The sequence below is a fragment of the Ischnura elegans genome, chromosome 6 (assembly GCF_921293095.1).
Source record: "Ischnura elegans chromosome 6, ioIscEleg1.1, whole genome shotgun sequence".
Lineage (NCBI taxonomy): Eukaryota > Metazoa > Arthropoda > Insecta > Odonata > Coenagrionidae > Ischnura > Ischnura elegans.
The window spans coordinates 77838774-77856467 of record NC_060251.1 but is presented as its reverse complement, the minus strand read 5'-3'; the positions used below and the strand labels follow the sequence as shown (position 1 = coordinate 77856467).

General features: G+C 42.5%; 1 protein-coding gene across 1 annotated transcript in view; it reads left to right on the top strand.

Annotated features, from left to right (window-relative positions):
- The window catches only part of LOC124161405, a 165687-nt gene that overhangs the window by 126481 nt on the left and 21512 nt on the right, over positions 1–17694 (top strand). Inside the window, exons 5-7 of the mRNA XM_046537722.1 lie at positions 8425–8515; positions 9405–9500; positions 10579–11019. Coding sequence (XP_046393678.1) covers positions 8425–8515; positions 9405–9500; positions 10579–11019 — 628 coding nt within the window. The remainder of the gene's footprint in view (positions 1–8424; positions 8516–9404; positions 9501–10578; positions 11020–17694) is intronic.

Here is a 17694-nt window from a genome sequence, read left to right as displayed (position 1 = left end):
TCACTCAACCCCTTCTTCCGCCGCCAACCCCCACTGCGCCCTCGTCCTCACCCCCTTTTCACCCCTTCCACCTCGTCCACGAACTCACCCCCACCCTACCCCATCCCCCCCTCCATGCCATCCTAATAACCCGGCCGGATCCCTCCCCCCCTTCCTCTCCGCTCTCCTCTCATGTGTGCCAAATGACTTTCCCAGATTGGTCGTCGTCATTATGGCCCCGAAGACCGTGGGGAGGATGGGGGGTAAGGGACGTGTGCTGACGCGCTCAAATCGCACGGCAATGGCGGATGCAGTTCGTGAAACGTTCGCGAGGAGGGGAGGACGAACGTCTCGCGGACAATGGGGACTCCTCGCTAGGGGGTGGTCTGGGTCTCGACGGGCAGTCGCCGTGGCGGTCCCAAGTAGTGGTGCTGATGGTGTGAGGAGGGTAAGAGAGGGAGAGGGTTGATAGTTGGGGTGGGTTGCATTATTATTTTTCGAGTTTTGTGAGAGCGGTGCGAGTTTTCGCGGTTATATGGACGCGATCCCCGAACACGAATATGCTCTTCTCCTGGTCGGCGTCATGGAAGGCTACCGACTAATGATGTTATTTTTACCATCGCGGATTAGTTTCTGGCTGCTTAGAAAAAGGCTTATCTAGAGAATGGTGGTGATTTTGAGTAGGAGGAGCAACTGCTATTCTAGACGAGTTGGCGCTAATAGTTTAACTATTTAATACTGGCCCCATGGGTTGAAGTCCCAGTCTTTTTTTCTCCAAGATTTGAACGTTTGTAAGGTTTCGATTAATGCCAGTTCTCTGGCCCTGTGTTATCGTTCTTTATTGTTTTGGAATGATAAGTGTGTACGCACAAGTGAGACGCTTAAATTTCGTACCTGTGTTTTAAGAATTTGCTCATTTTTATTTTCCCCGCTGCATTAGAACGGTGCGTGTTTTTGCAATGTAATGGCCGAATGGCCTCATTGAATACACTCTTGCCTTTGTTATTGTGAGAGAAAGCCATTGACCAATGATGTCATTCAAGCCAATACGAATTGGTGACAAATTATTTGATTGAAGAATTGTGAGGGATATGCAGCAGTGTAGGTTTTTGATTTCCGCGAAGATATAAAACGATGGATACGATTGAAGCGGATGAAAGATGTAGGGAGAAGAAAAATTCTATTTTACTTATGCGAAATACGTGAGGAGGTGGAACATTTGATTCCTTATCTGGCGAAATGAGTGATCCATATATGCTTGGCAGGTTCCGAGACAGGATTGAGGTCTCAAGATTTTATCTGTATTATTTTAACTTAAGCCCTTGCCATAAAAAGCCGGCACCAATCGCCCTACCTTTCTCTCTTTTTATTATAAATTAATCCTTATTAGGTAGCATACTATAATAATAATAATAATAATAATGCGCACCAATGGATTTTCCGCATAACGTGACGTATCTTATTTCTTAGGAATTAAAATTAAAAATAAAAATAAAAATTAAAACAACGGCAGACTACAATATGCCATTTACCATTTGGGAGCTGAAATCTGCCATCCATGACTCCCACGACACGTCCCCAGGACCCGACGAGATCCACAATGCCTTCCTCCGAAATCTATCGGAATCGGCGTTGCTGGAAATCCTTGAAACTTTTAATCAGCTCTGGGCCAATGGGGATTTTCCTCCGTCCTGGCGGGAGTCCGTCATTGTTCCCATCCCAAAACATGGAAAAGACCGAGCTGATCCGAATTCTTACCGGCCGATTTCTCTCACCAGCTGCCTGTGCAAGTTAATGGAGCGAATGGTAAACCGACGTCTCATTTGGTGGCTGGAGCGTCGAAAACTCCTCTCTAGGATACAATGCGGATTCAGACGGAACCGTTCCACAATGGACCACTTGGTTAGAATTGAAAATTTCATCCAAGAAGCCTTCCTTCTCCGCCAACACGTAGTCGGTGTATTTTTCGACTTAGAGAAGGCTTACGACCGGGTCTGGCGACGTAAGATTCTACGCGTATTACGCGAGTGGGGTTTTAGAGGCTGTTTGCCCATTTTTATACAAAATTTTTTAACCAACCGTGTTTTTAAAGTAAGGACGGGACAGTTGTTGTCAAATTTTTACCCTCTTGACAACGGAGTTCCCCAAGGCTCCGTTCTGAGCGTGACGTTGTTCGCTATTGCGATCAACGACATAGCTCACTGCATCAAGGAGCCAGTGTTAGGGTCACTGTTTGTGGATGATCTCGCGATTTTCTGCAGATCATCTAGGGTCGTGAATGCATCGCGTATGGCGCAACTCACCATCAATAAACTGCACAAATGGACCCAAAATAACGGCTTCCTTTTCTCTTTGGAGAAAACAAAGTGCGTCCACTTTTCTCGCACTCGGGGCGTCCATGTAAATCCCACGTTACACCTAGGTGGTAGAAACCTCCCATTTGTGGAATCAGTCCGTTTTCTGGGGATGACCCTCGACCACAAACTCAACTGGAAGGAGCACATTAATTCTGTCAAGGTAAACTGTTTGAAGTCTTTGAACATTTTAAAGTTTTTAAGCCACGCATCTTGGGGAGCAGACCGCACCACCTTAATTTTACTTTACCGCACACTGGTGCGGTCGAAATTAGACTACGGCTCATTCGTGTATGCGTCCGCTCGCGAGACGTATTTGAAAGCACTTAATTCAGTGCACAACGCAGGTCTGCGACTATGCACTGGGGCGTTTAGGACCAGCCCGATTCCCAGCATATATACCGACGCAGGCGAGCCTCCTCTATGCTACCGAAGGACCTGGCTTCTTTGTAGCTACGTTTCCAAAATTTTAGCAATGACGAGTCACCCATGTTATAGTTTACTTTTTAAACCCCGTTTTATTAATGTTTTTAACCGAAGGACTAAAGCAACCAGACCAGTAAGCGTTCGTTTTAACGATTTTATTCGCGGATGCGAATTCACGCTACCTGAAGTGTATCCTGTTTCATTCTCGGAACACCCCCCTTGGATCACTCCCACTCCGGTGGTGAATATTCTTTCACGATCTCGACCGAAGTCTTCCACAACTCCCTCGGAGTACCAGCGTTTGTTTGCCATGTTCCGATGGAATCACCCCGACCTTACCCCCGTTTACACTGACGGTTCGAAAGATAACTCTGCTTGTGCATGTGCAGTGTTCTCCCCTATCCACGGGAACATCAGAGCAAAGCTTCACCCGATGTGCAGTGTGTACACGGCGGAGCTTTATGCCATAAGGACAGCTCTAGAAGCCCTAGTTGACCACGGCGGCTCCTTTGTCATATGCACTGACTCCAGGAGCTCGCTACAAGCCATCTCAGGCTTCTCACCCGTGCACCCGATCGTGCAAGAAATACACTCTCTCCTGCTGACCCTTTCGAGAAAGGGTTTGAATATCCATTTTCTGTGGGTACCGGGACATGAGGGGATAGCCGGGAATGAGATAGCAGACGCTATGGCCAAGGAAGCTCTGAAAAACGAAGTTCTTGTCTCAACGCTGGTTCCCCACGAGGACTTACGAGCATCTCTAAGAAACGTGGTATTTGGAAAATGGAGGGAGTCATGGAGGATTCTAAATAATAACAAGCTCCGTGGCATCAAGGACATGGTAGCAGCGTGGCCCTCCTCAGCTCGTAGTAATCGGAGAGAGGAAGTAGTACTTACACGATTGAGGATAGGGCACAGCCCCCTGACCCATGCGTATCTCTTTACTGAAGAGAAGGAACCTCCCCAATGTGGGGATTGTAAATGTCCATTAAGTATTAGACACATCATGCTAGATTGTGTTAAGTACCGCGAAGCGCGAAGACGAAATAATCTAGGGGGAGACCTAAAAACCCTTTTAGGAGACCACCCTACCAACTTAATCTGTACATTTCGGTTTCTCAGAGAAATAAACATTTTTAATAAAGTCTAATTATGCACACACTTTCAACGAAGACATCAGATGCAGTAGATTACTTTATACATAACTTTTGTAATTAAATAGCACAGTAGTGGTGCAAAATGACCTTGCCGTCGACGCACCCTAAATCCAAATACTACTACTAATTATTTATCCGCAAAGGAAATGCTTTTCCACCCTTGCAATCCAGGTTTCAACCGTGCAAAATGTTACAGCAATCCCTTTATTTATATTTTCCTGTATCCCATACGTTTAGCCCAGAATTTATGGATAATATCGCTCAATATCTCGGTGATTTTCTCGATGCCGGTGCAGGGATGTGCTTGTTTTCCATTCTATGAATTAGGATTTGCTTGGTGGCCGTTGTAATTGGAGGGGAGTTCTTCAAGGGGAAGCTAAGCTGGTTGGGGGAAATTTATGGGGATGGGAATCGGGGATCCGGGGAAATGGACCGTTGGGCAGAAGGGAGTTTGGGGAAGGGGTGAGGAGAACGGCGCCGAGGACGAAGCGGGAGGGGTGATTTTTTGGAGGGTGGAATACGACGAGTTAAGTCCCGGATGGTTGCGAGGGTGTGTGGTTAATAAGGTTTCCTGTCTACTGCTGCGTAAAATATTTCGGCAGAAGGGATTTCCTGGCGGTTGGAGGTAGTAGGGGTCGATAATCAATACCAATTCCAGTCCGCCAACGCGAAAGAAAGCCGGTGACTCAGTTTTTAAGGAGATTTCGACCTTCCGTACGTCCTGTATTGCGTAGCAATTTCCCCTCGAGAATATCAAGCCATCCCTGACATAACGGCCGAATCAAATTTCCTAAGAAATGTAACTCATCGGGACGGATAATAAATTATCTCTGCTCCATTATTTCCGGCTGCTGATTTAAATTTCTTTTCTGATGCCATGAGCACTTTTTTGTGATCGAGAGATTATATTTTTGTTTATGTTTTGTGGGATTTTTATTCTCTTGATGTGAGCTGTTTTTTCGAGAAATCTATAGGTTTTCCATTTTTCATTGCATTTATACGTACACTTAAGTACTTGATTTATATACGAGATTTATCTAGAGCGTATATTCCATTTTCTTTTTGCTATACTCCATGCTAACGTACAAGTATTTCCGCTAAGAAATTTATTTGATAAACCTATTTCAATGCTATAACTTCATCGTCATGAAAAAATTTTATTGGAATTAATAAATTTTCTTCAACTTGAGGGATGGTTTATAATTTAATGCGTACGTATTGGTTTGGTTAGTCTCTTTTTAGTCAAGAGTAAGTTTATATATACCATCTTTTATTAAAAATTTTCTTTCACATCAAATTCTTCTTGAAGAATACTTTTCTATGTTAAATTTACTGCCCCCGGTGTACATTTTGTAGGTGCTCATTCAACGTTTGCCGAGTTTCACCGGAGAAATCTCCAAATATTTCATTAGCTCCCGAAACTAGGAATCGACGCACCCGCGAAAATAGTTAACTTTTTCACCAGGAACATCCTTATCGTCGGATGTGGATTTAAGTTCGGCTCCTAATATTATTAGAAAGATACATTTACGCAAGTTTTATTAAGATGCATTTCCAAGCTAGTAATTCGTTGTTTCCAAGGTAATCATTTCCTTGGTAGAGAGGCGAGAAAGATCAAAATGAAATTTATGTTATTTAGAAATCACTTTTTCCCTTCATTTGATTCTCTCCGTATGCCCAGAAACTAACCTCATTAAATTAGTTAATTATATCATTTTTTCAGTTTTAATCTTGATTTGAATACCCAGGAGATAATGGTGAGTAGAGCCTCGTGTTCCCAATCGCGATCAAATTAAATGCCAGTTAAATTCGGTGCCTAAGTGGGAGATTGTATATGTATAATGTCGGCGAGTGTGGCTGCTTCCACGATTTTGGGGGAAGGAGTTGAGGACGCAGCAGCTTAAGAGTTTTTTTTTCGGTACCAACCGAGAATTTGGCAGCTCGTCATTGCACCATGGGTGGCCAACGGGGGAGAACGAAATATGAAAGCCATTGTGGCCCGGCAATGGTTTCAATGCGCGTGGCCTAGTCGTGTATCCTGAAATTAAAAAGCTAAAAGATTCGAGGGTTTCTGGTGAGGAATGAGACGCATGGAGTTTTTAGGGTAAGGGTTTGGAACCCTGGGGGTAGTCAAGCATTATGTATCGCGGTCTATGGACGGTGGCCATGGTGGTGAGTTATGTCATCCAGGGGTAGGAATCCCTGTTAAAAAAAAAAAACTTGTGGTGTTTGTAGAGATGATATCATTTTGTTTCCCCTTTTGCATATGACGTGCGGAGGTAAATTGGATGGTGGTGTGTTTTTGAGGAGATGAGCGGTTTTATTTTAGAATTGATGGTCGCGTGAAGGAAACCGCTTATTATTCTTAGGAAAAAAATATTCAGCTCAAGTGACGGGGAGATAATTTTTTTTTCAAAAGGTGGGCCATCGTGAGTTGCTGGTATTTTCTGTGTGCGGGTTCGGAATGGTCTCACTCTTTACGACTCGGTAGACGACGGTAGGATGTGAACGGTTGTTGGTTTTTTAAGTGGTCTGCTCGATTCATGTCTCCAAAAATGCAGTTGAAAGAAAGAGCATCCTCACGTGGCGAAGTTTTCATCTCGTGGATGCCCCTTCCATTCGGTCATTATGAAGAATTTTGAGCGAGTTGAAAAAAACTGGTTCATTATTACAGATTTCATAACTTTTTGTTGAATTGCTCTGATGATGTCATTTCATATTTCCTTCTCGGATACAGTCTGAATGATGACCGAAATATCTTTGTGAAACTTGCACCTTCCTAAAGGATGATCGGGCTCTCAGAACTGTAAATCATTAAATTTATTTTGAGTCCGAGTCTTAGTCCGTGACCTGGATTATTATGTGTAATTCCTGCAACATCTTGAATGATCATTTGTCTACGTCCTTTGATTCTGTTTCATTCAGCGAGGAGCGCGGAAATTTGCTTTCGGTGAGTCTTTCACGTGAAGGTATGTGTTCAAAAGATAACTTCTGATGAACGTATTAAGTTGTACTGTGCAATTTCTCAAGCCTAGTGCTATGCAAATTAGAGATATTCTCATCGAAACGTAGCAGATCTAGTAATATTTAGAAGCGAATCACATGTAGCTGAAGTAATTGGATCGAACTCCAATATTCATTACTAATGGGATTGTTACACCTACCTTTATCGCTAGAATGCTTAAGGTGACCGTGATGCTGATGCGGAGTGAAATAAAATGAACAGAAGTTCTGAGGATATTTTATCAGCGAAGAGTAATTTTCCCTATCAGGTAATTGCTACAACTTACTCCTCTTACCCCTCACCCTGATCTTACAACTTACCCGTGGTCCTCCTGTGAATTTTAATCTGCTATTCCATTCTACAAATCTTGAAAATTTGAATTTTTCAAACTTTTATGTATTAAAGCATTCTGATTCTTGGTGACTCTAATCGATGTTCGCTTCATATTCCCCGCACGAATGCCTTCAGTGAATTATCATCTTTGCGCGGCATAGCTTTGATAATTGTCTTTGGCCATTGTCCTATGATATTGCCTTGGAGCCAGCAGCATGCTGTCGATATCGTCTTGTTCCTTGCTTTGAGTTTCTCTCTTTCCAATTTTTCATTAATATTCATTCATTGATGTTCATTTTATTCTCTTTCGTATTGATCATTAATTTTTCATCGTGTATTGCCTCTGATCTTTTAAGTGCAAGTCGCAACATCTCGTGGATTCACGATGGAGTCGTAGGTTTTCGATTCTTCTTGAGAATCTTTATACGACTATTTGTCTTCGGATGAAATGTTTCCATATCCAGATTATTACGTGCTTTGGGTTTGTTTTCCATTCCATCTGTGACTCTTCCGTTCATCGGTCCTCAACAACATTCTACTTGGTGTTCGAGGTTAAATTGTAGTTTTTGCTTTGCGGATTTCGATTTAGAATCTGCTATGTGTTAGGAAGCGCATTCTTCCAGATTACTCATTTTTCTAAGAAGACTAATAATCTTTGAAGTTATTTTTTTTTAATAATAGGTTTTGGGATGAGGATATAGTGTTATCCGTATTCCTTACTTTTTTACAGCGTAATTATTACTCGGGCATATAGTTTTGAGTTGCAAAATTTTTTTAACTTCTAATGGTGGTGGGTAGTAATAATGCACTGGGATTTTTACCTTGGTAAGTTTATCTAATAACTTTTAAGTATAAATAAGGAGTATTTAGTGCTATTAGAAATGAAACTAACTGCTAAATAACTACAGTTGAGTTCGCGGTATTGCTAACTATAATAATATTTAATTTCTCAGTAGTGAAAAACTTTGCATTAATGATTCAATCCATTCATTGGCATCATCTCCATTTATTTACTCTTGGACTAATGGGAAACAAAATTATTCATTTTATAATCTCTGATGCACGTTTTTTAATTATTACTGCCGTAGTTTCATTTAATATTGGTGATGGGTCTGTGCGCCGAAATGTATGCTAAGTACTGATGAATCTTTCCATTTTATCCACGTCTCAGGTTTAACGAGGCCAACAATGTACCCGTTCTCCACCGGACAGTATCCGTATCCCATGCTCAGTCCAGAAATGTCGCAAGTAGCTGCATCATGGTAAGTAATTTATCTTTTTCTCGTGAGGATTCCCAATAATTTTCATAACCTCTTTTTATTATATGGTGTGTGATAGTTTGATGGTATTTTAAGTTCACAGCCTTAAGTATTCCAATCTTATATTAACGTGAAAACTAAATTTTTGTTGGTACCATCTCTTCAGAGAATAGCATAGCATTAATAGCATAACTAGAATGGCATTTACTTCCTGTCGAATTTGGAAAATTTTCACTTTTACGACGAAACATTCTTGTGGATGCTTCTTTCCACGAAATTATGCTTGCAATTGTTTGAAAGCATAGCTTTTGGAATGGTATAGGCTGAAATTTTCACCTTTCCTTCAAATGATGTTGAAAACTATCCGGACTCCAAATTACGTGTAAACTATGTTGTCACAATGTTTTTAGTCGCAAGCCCTGAACTAGCTCACGAAATGCCTCAATTTTATCTATAGTATAATATTCTCTTCTGTTATACCTTTTGACACACTATTAGCTGTTCCGTGGGAAAATATTTTGTTACAATCATTTTTATGTTTTTAATGCTGAGAAAAAATATCCTTTGCACTCAAGAAAACTAATAGAAGAGTTTCATTTATGCATTAGTATGGTTTCTTTGTAATTCTGTCATCTATTTGGTGATTTGTATTTTAGAGCTGCATTGGAATCGGTAGTTAGGAATTTAGGGTATTTAATTTGGCATTAAGACTCATTATACACCATCCCAAGCTAGTAATGGCATTCTCGCGCATAGAGATAATCCGTTACCTCTATTTACGAGATTTTTTGAGGAAAAGAAAATTCAAGAAGAAAAAACCAAAAGCAATTTATTTTTAGTACTATTTAATGTCTTGTTGAAATGTTTTTCTAAATTTTTGTTTTAATTTTAGGCACACACCGAGCATGTATCCGATTTCTACAGCTGGTGCCGGTTTCCGAAGTCCGTATCCCACCTCCTTACCGATATCCAGTACCAGTTTGCCCAGGTGAGACTTGAAATCCTCTTTCATCAATTGATTTGCTCGTATCCAAGGTATTCGCTGTACTCTCTTACCTATCATTTTCAAACTTCTTAAAAGGATCATTATTTTTGCGATCGAGGCTACTGAAATTTTGAATAAGCCAATAAACATTACTTGTCGTGGTAGCCGAATATCATCTGATATTGGTGATCATAAATGGAGAGTCGTCTCGTTCATTTTCCGTGATCTAATATGAACATGTCATTGTCAGAGGTTCTTATGTTTAGCTCGATACGGCAATGAATCGCCTTCATCAGAGATTCCGGCCGTAATTTTCCTCGTCACTTTATGACCCTGTCATTTTAAATCGAAGGAATTTGGGAATTTTAAATTTCGGATTTGAAAAGTCAATTTAACAGTTGGACACTGTTGTAAACCAATTTTTAATTCGTATCATTTACTCATTAAGTTTTTTTCATATGAAATTCTTGCTTAGTATGACCGTGTTGAACATAACTTCGCGTACTCTTTGCGTAATACGTTGGATGTTATTCAAACATTTTTCCCATGGAAAACAAGAATTGCGACACAGAGTGACTTCATTGTCTCTCATATTGCATTCCGTAATCTAATAGCTATAGACTCGTGGCTGATGAGTCGTAGCTAGTCGTAGATTCCTGCAGAATCCTGAAATATTGTCACCTCTGTCATTCAAAAGTGCTCTGTCGCTCTTCATAAGTGTCCTAACGTATTCGTTTGTAATGTTCGAGTCAAGAAGATGCAGTCAAAGCCAAGTAGTAGTATTTCAAGAAGATGATGACAACAAAAATGGCTTACACTTTGCACTTCATTGGTAAAACGGCGACTAAATCTTCATGAAAGAGAAGCATATTGAGAGTATCGGTCAAAAAAACGTAAAATAGCTTTTTATTGCTTTCTTATCGAACGTGATGCATGACGAAGTTTGCACGGTAATAAGCAAAAAAATATTCAAAACAAAATATTTGTTTCCTTGGATGTTTGTATATTCTTTATTAATTGGTTGGATTCTATGATTAAAACTATGAATAAATAGTAACGACGTTTCGCTCGCCTTCCGCAGCGATTTCTACCGGTTCTCGCCCACCACCGGCCTCATCCAGCCGCATCCCGGCCTCAGCCCGCACCACGTCCACCACCACCACGCGGCCGCCGCCGCCGCAGCCGTGCACCAGCACATCGCGCACCACGCGGCGGCCGCGTCGTCGGCCGCAGCCGCCGCGGCTGCCGCCTCCTCGTCGTCGCACGCGTCGCCCGGCGGCGGTGCGACCTCCAACGCCGGCTCTGGGTCCTCGTCGTCGGGCTCGGGGTCGGGGGCCGGGGGTGGCGGCGGCGGCGCGGGTGGCTCGTCGGGACCCGCGGGTGCCACCTCCGGCTCAGCGCACCACCAACACCCGCACGTGGGCCACCCGCACCATCCGCACCATCACCATCATCCGCACCACCATCTGCACCCGGCGATCGTCGCGACGGGACCCAAGCAGGACTCGGAACAGAATCACAGGTACGTGTTCTTCTGCCCCATTCATATTACGATTGTCCCAGCGATCGTCCTAACGATAGGTGGCACAACCAGCTGTGTAAAAGCATGTCCGGACAATAGTTCACGTAGTTCTAAACGTTGCCACTTTGCGATGATTAGGCGCTGCAAAACCGGAAGAGGAAGGGACAAGAGAAGGACGAAAAGTTTGTGAAACTACCATCGCTCTATTTTTTCATGGATTTATTCATGAAAAAATAGAGCGATGTACGAAGAATATGGGCGGAAAAAAAATCATTATTTAAATATAAGGTGAACACAGTAATATCTTGACCCTGCATACCTCAACAGCTTTGCTTAATACCTCAATTTGCTACCGTCAATATCTGGTTCACTTTAGATTTCAGCCCTGGAGGGTAGGACAGGTTTTAGCCATCGTTGTGTGAATGCGCGATAGTTCCAACGATTACTGGAAGAATCGAAATCTTAATGAGGCATTCTCGAACCTCAAGCTACACACCTACAACTGTATCCTTCCCCACAAGTCGCCTCAATTGGTGTGTGGCGGAGGATTCCAGGACGCGAGCCGTTATCCTGTAAAGGCCTTGTTATATGATGCATTAACATGTACGAGTTAATGTCTAAATGTATGGAAAACACGTGAATGAGCACTAAAATGTACCGTATAACCACTTAACTTGTGTGAACGCATGAATAGAAAATAGAACCTGTTCTAATTTGGATCATGCATTCGTACATGTTCCTTTCCGATCCACCAAAATCGTTCATGCATTCACGTTGGCTTGTACGTGTTAAGACATCGTGTAGCCTTAAGAAATATTATGATGCGAATTTTAATTGCTTGATTTTGACATAATTCTATATCTATAAATCGTGAAGTTTTATCTTACATCGATTAGATTCCTTCAATTACCGCGATAAATAAACGATTACCTCTACCTATCCGAACCAAAGAAACTCCTTCAGGGGTCACTTGGTGGCAAATTTTCTTATTGAATAATACTTTGTATATTCCTCATATTTTTATTCAAAATCGGACTTATAATATTCATAGTTGTTTGTTGCATGAGTTCGACGCTCAGTAGTTGAAACCTCGGTGGGTGTTTAATAAAAATCCGTGGAATATGCAAAGTATCATCATGTTCTGTACTATACCTATCTGTTAGCGATAATCCTTCTTGTTTTTAAGGTTTCTGTACGACTGTAGCTCTCTGCTCGCACCAGCTACTGACGTTTCACACAACTTTTCCCTGATTTACATTTATTCCACGGATTGAATCTTTTTTAACCACATCCTATACGTTTGCGATTCCAGATGCGGTTTGACGAGTGTAAAGCTGATCTTACCCTTTTTCGTCCGATACATGACGATAATGAACGATGAACAAGTAGTGCAGGATTTCCGTTTTTTTATGTAAAATTCCGCAAGGAAAAATTCATTGAGTATTTCCTTCCAGAAATAATTTGAATTTTTTACACTCTGAGTAGGTTATCCCATGGATGATTACCGCTGGGTAGGCCCCTAGCATTTCTGAAGTAAAAATTCCCTAACGAAACCTTAAATCCTCGATGCCATTTCAGTATCTAATTCACGCATTATTAACTTGTTTGCTAATATATTACCATGGATTACTACACTTTTCACGGAAGGGCATGAGGGCCTTGATGCACACAAAGAATGATCGCATTACAAAAATTCCAAAAACACACTTGTTTGATCAGCGGATATTAGCTGCTTCTAGGATTAAGTTTCAAACTATTGGTGCAGCACTTAAGTGATAAAACTAATCAGCTAGCGATGATGTATAATACTAGGCTTTACTCGTTTCCGATTATACTAACTGCTGCTTATGCTCTTCGCAAGTATCTTATTGTGATTCGAGTCCAGATCATGAAGAATGATTTTTGGCGCAGCAATATTTGTTAAGCCTACAGGTTTCCCTCCTTGTGATTCCTCGAAACACTTGGAATGAATGTCAATTTTTTCGTGTGGTAACCATAATAAAGCGTAGCTAATATTTTCCGTTTGATAATGAAAAGTTGTGTAGTTGATATACGAGAAAGATTAATGGAGAGAAGTGTATAGAAAGATAAGAAAAGATTGAAAATGACCGAGTCCTTGAAGAATGGAGACGGCAAATGGAAAGAAAAGTGGAAGCAAAATAGTAGAATAAATGATGAAATGAAGCTAGATAAGCAGAGTTTATTATACTGATGATTATTTATTTCTAAGACCGACTCGATGGAACATCAAAAACTAAGTCTACGAACTTCTGCCATTACATCAGCATTGGGTCGTAACAACCTTTGAGTGACTGACGAAAGAAGAATCTATTGATGATTTATCCTATCCGATATATCGCGGTGCAAAAATAGTCGTTGATGTAAATCCGATATTTGTTGAAATAAACTTAACAACAGACATACTAAATCTTTCCTCGAGCGCAGTTGGATGATGTAACGTTCCAATCCTTTAATGATCCATTTTATCTTAATGCGTCACATTCTTTACCCTCCGATACTTCTGCTTCTGTTAGAACTCTCAATTTTTATAGTATATTCCTTTCATTCTTTCAATTTAACTGATTAGTATGTGCCACCAATCACCCTCCCAAACCATCCGATGTACTGCCTACAGTGCGTGCCGCTGTCTCTTATGTAGTGTATCGCAATTGGGTTTATCTTAGCTCTATTCTCGTCCACAAATCAGTATTCTTTCGAGTACGCTCATATTCAATCCGTAGTTAAAATATTTACGAATCATATATTGGTAGGGGTACTGACTTATTCTCTTTCTAAAAGTAAATCCGCGTGCACAAAATTAATATTCTCTTTTGTCGATTAAATCATAATGGATATTTTTATCCGCTCTCCCTTAATTATTCCAAAATAGGTATCGTTTAGCGAAAACAAACGTATTTTCTTCGGAAATTTTATGCTTCATTCTGTCATTTCAATTCGTTGAATTTCTCTGCCAATGTAGTGAGGAAAATTTCAATCGAAGTTCAATCACTGATATTTCTTATGTAATAAAATTAAATTTTCCCCGTAATTAATCCGAGAGAACCAACCACTGAGGATCAAATGCTTCCAAAGTTCCACAATTAATGTTGAGCAATTAATAGTTCGGAAGAGTTGTCATTATTTAAATTAAACTTCTGAAAAGTGATTCCAAGTGCAAGGTATTTCCTTAAGAATTAAGCCTTCTAAACGTTTAATAAATGTCGATTACTTTTTCTCTTCATTGCTTTTTGTATATTAATATTCGTCGTAATAAAAAGTTAGTTTGTATTGGGTCAATGTACTTTCCTATATTTTTCTTTTGGGTGTTATGCTTTAAACTCTATTTTCACGAATCAACGTTACTTGTTAGATTGTATTTTAGTACGTTTTTGTTGCCTTCGCGGTATATTTTTTAATTACCCTTCTTTAGCAGTCAATTTAACCATTTTTATTGGAATTAAAGTACGGCCCTCCATCGTTCTTTGTACTCACGACGACTACTGTATAATATATTCTTAGTTCTTAAATTTTATCTATGAAGTGTGATAGATGTATTTTCAGTGTATGGAGAATCGTAATTTAATGGTATTGCTGTGATGGCTAGGTTAATGTAAATATAATATAATATAGAATTTTGCGTTTCGTCTTTGATTCTACTTCAGTTATCGGATTAAATTTCAGGCCTGTAAACTTTAATCATTTAGGAAATTTATATACTTTCCTCGTCAAAACAACCGTTTTGCGTCTGAGGGTAATATAATGTCCCAAAAGTGAATTTTTGACTTGTAGACTGCTGTTAAGTGGATATTTACGACGGTATTTGAGCGTATGAATGGGAAAACCTCAAAAGAACTAGCCATAGTAAAGTAAAACTTTCCTCTCGGTGTCATTAAAAAAAATTTTAAGGCTCTTTTCTGGCCGAAACACATGGTTTCCCTTTTCCTTTTTTAGCCTTGATTCATTCAATCGTGTTTAAGTCTGCGAAACTGCCATCAATGAGAGAAATATCAAATCTTCATTTCACCCTTTTTCTTTTATTTCGTGATTTAGATGACCTTTGAGGTTACGCTAGTGTCGTTAAGTATTTTTCAAGATAACTTATAAATCTATGTATCGTAAATCTACCTATCTAGTTACTTGCGTTTTAACGTATGCGAGGAATTATTAGAGTAACCAACTTGCCCGCTACCCTCTTGCCCTAAGAGAATATATTTTTCTTTAATATTCTTCTTCCATTTACAATATCTGGGTGGGTTCAAACCATAGTCCCTCAGCGCTTGTCTTTAGACGCGATATCGTTTGAATATGATACATTTTAGACAAATGAGAGACAAGGTAATAGTTTGTTCATTGTTTCCCTCAGTATCGACGAGAAAAAAAATTTGCATCCCACATTTGTTTCTATTGCAATTTTTCATGAAGCCACTTTGACCAAAGACGTTTCAAATGCAGTTGTTCATATTCCACGCACCAATTCAGGGCTCCTCTCATTGTTTGCGCGATTTGCTCAGGCCCGCGTTTTTGATCTCCACACCCCCTCCCTTTACCTTCTCGTCATTGTCCGTAATTTCTGCGAATTGGCCGCAGAATCTCTCTCGGACGCGAAATCGCTTTTGCACTCCACAACGCTAATCCTCAACCCGTTCTCCGAAGCCCAGGAAATGAATGTGCCCCCTCCTCCTCGCGGAATTTCGCGTAGCCGGCGAGCGTGGAAGAGGCGGTAATGAGCGCGGAGGCCCCAAAGCCTCTCCCGCCAGCCGATTCGTCCCTCCTCTCCCGCCAGACTCATTTTCGCCAGCCATTTAACGACCTTTAACGCGATAACGCGAGCCATAAAAGCGTTCGTAATCCGCGCATTATGTCGTCGCGCACGCAGCGAGGGACATAAAGAAGAGGAGACGATTCTCCCGTTCGGCACCCCGAGAGAAAAGAGCCCCTTTTCTCTCGCCACACGTCGTTCCCTTTCCCGTTGCTAGGTGGAAGCACATAACCGGGACAATGGCCCTCCGGTGCCGCCTCCGCCGGCTCGGCGGGTCCCGCCCGAAATACGGCCGATCCGGATTCACTCTCCCGAACCCGAGAGACTCCCCTCCCGCGCGCCACCCAAACAAGGCTCTCCCCTCTCTCTGCCGCTCCCCCTCTGACGTAGACAAGGGACGCGCTCCGGAGGGGTAAAGGGGGTTCAGGGTGAGGGATGTGAGGGGCGGGATTGAGTCTCGCAGTCTCCGGGATCGATATGGTTCCGAAATTAATGTTTCGCCGGACGCCCTTCCCCCTCCTCCCGTACCCTAGTCCCCCCATCCCCACGCACCCTTCCTCCAGTATCCTTCCCCCATCCCACCGAACCCTTTCCCCTCGTATGATTCCCCATCCCACCGTGCGATTCCCCCCGTATATTTCCCCCATCCCACCTTACGCTTCCCCCTCCGTCGGTGCCTTCCCCCCCTCGTACCCTGGCCCCCTCTACCCCCGTACCCTGGCGAGGGAGAACATCCATCGAGCGTCTCTCTTCCTTCTACTCCTCTCCTCCCTCGCCCTTCCCCTATACCCTTAGCAGCACGCTCCGGCCCGCACCCGTCTCCCCCATCTACTCCCCCCGCTCCACCCTACAATACCCTGATCCTGCTCTTCTCTTCCCCCGAAACTCCTTTCGCTTGGCGCGCGCGACATGGGGAAGAGACCTTCTCTCTCTCTCCTCTCCATGGAGCCCTCACCCCCAGCCAGCCGTGGCAAGCAAGAGAAGACCCTTTGGAAAACCCCTGGCGAAGAGTCAGAGCGAGCAGGGAAAGAGGTAGTCCTCTCCTCCCTCACCCCTAATCCTCCCCCTCACCACCTCCCCTCGTCTCAGGGCTCTCATCCCCCTCCTCCCATTCTTTTATTCCCCCCTCCCATTTCGTTATTATTTTTATATGCTCCCCAGTAGCCCGTCTCTCTCGGTAGCATTGTAATGCTCTCCTCAAGTTCCCTTCCATCTCCAACTCATCCCTTCCTTCCTTTCCCCCTCCCCCCCCGGCCGTTTCCCGTTCCTCAAGGGTTCAAGAGGGTGTGAGGCGGGAGGAGGCTTACGGAGAGGATTGGAGTTTATTTTATTTGATTTTTTTTTTTTGAGGGACGTCGAGTTTCGGATGTGGCTGGAGGGTAGCGGAACGGTGAGGAGGACAGGGGTTTATATTTTATTTTTTTTGGAATGGCAAGAGAGAGAGTAGTGAGTTATTCTTTTTCGTCATATTTTTTACGCCGGGGAGATTTAGGAGGAGGAGGGTTGAGCGGGGCGGAGAAGGAGTTGTGTTCGATTGTAATCGATGGTGACGGTCGCCAGGCTATCGAATATCTCTTCCTCTCTCTCTCTCGTCTCTCTTTTGCTCGCTGCCACTCCATTTCCCCGCGAACGGCCCCTCCACCGCCCATATTAATTCATTCCCCACTTTCCCCGGCCCCACACATCTTCTTCCCGAGCCAAACTGCGACTGGATCTCTCCCTCTCTCCTCTCGTGGGTTCCTCTTTTTTTATCGGTCGAGATTAGGGAGTAGTTTGTGGCAAATCCCGCCCTCGCGTTGAGTTTCTCGTTTATCGCACCGAGTGGGTATTTCAGGGATGTCACATGGCGCGTCACGACGCCGCGGATAGGTTACCGAATTATGTGAGTGAGTGGGATGAGGTAATCTCGATGTTGG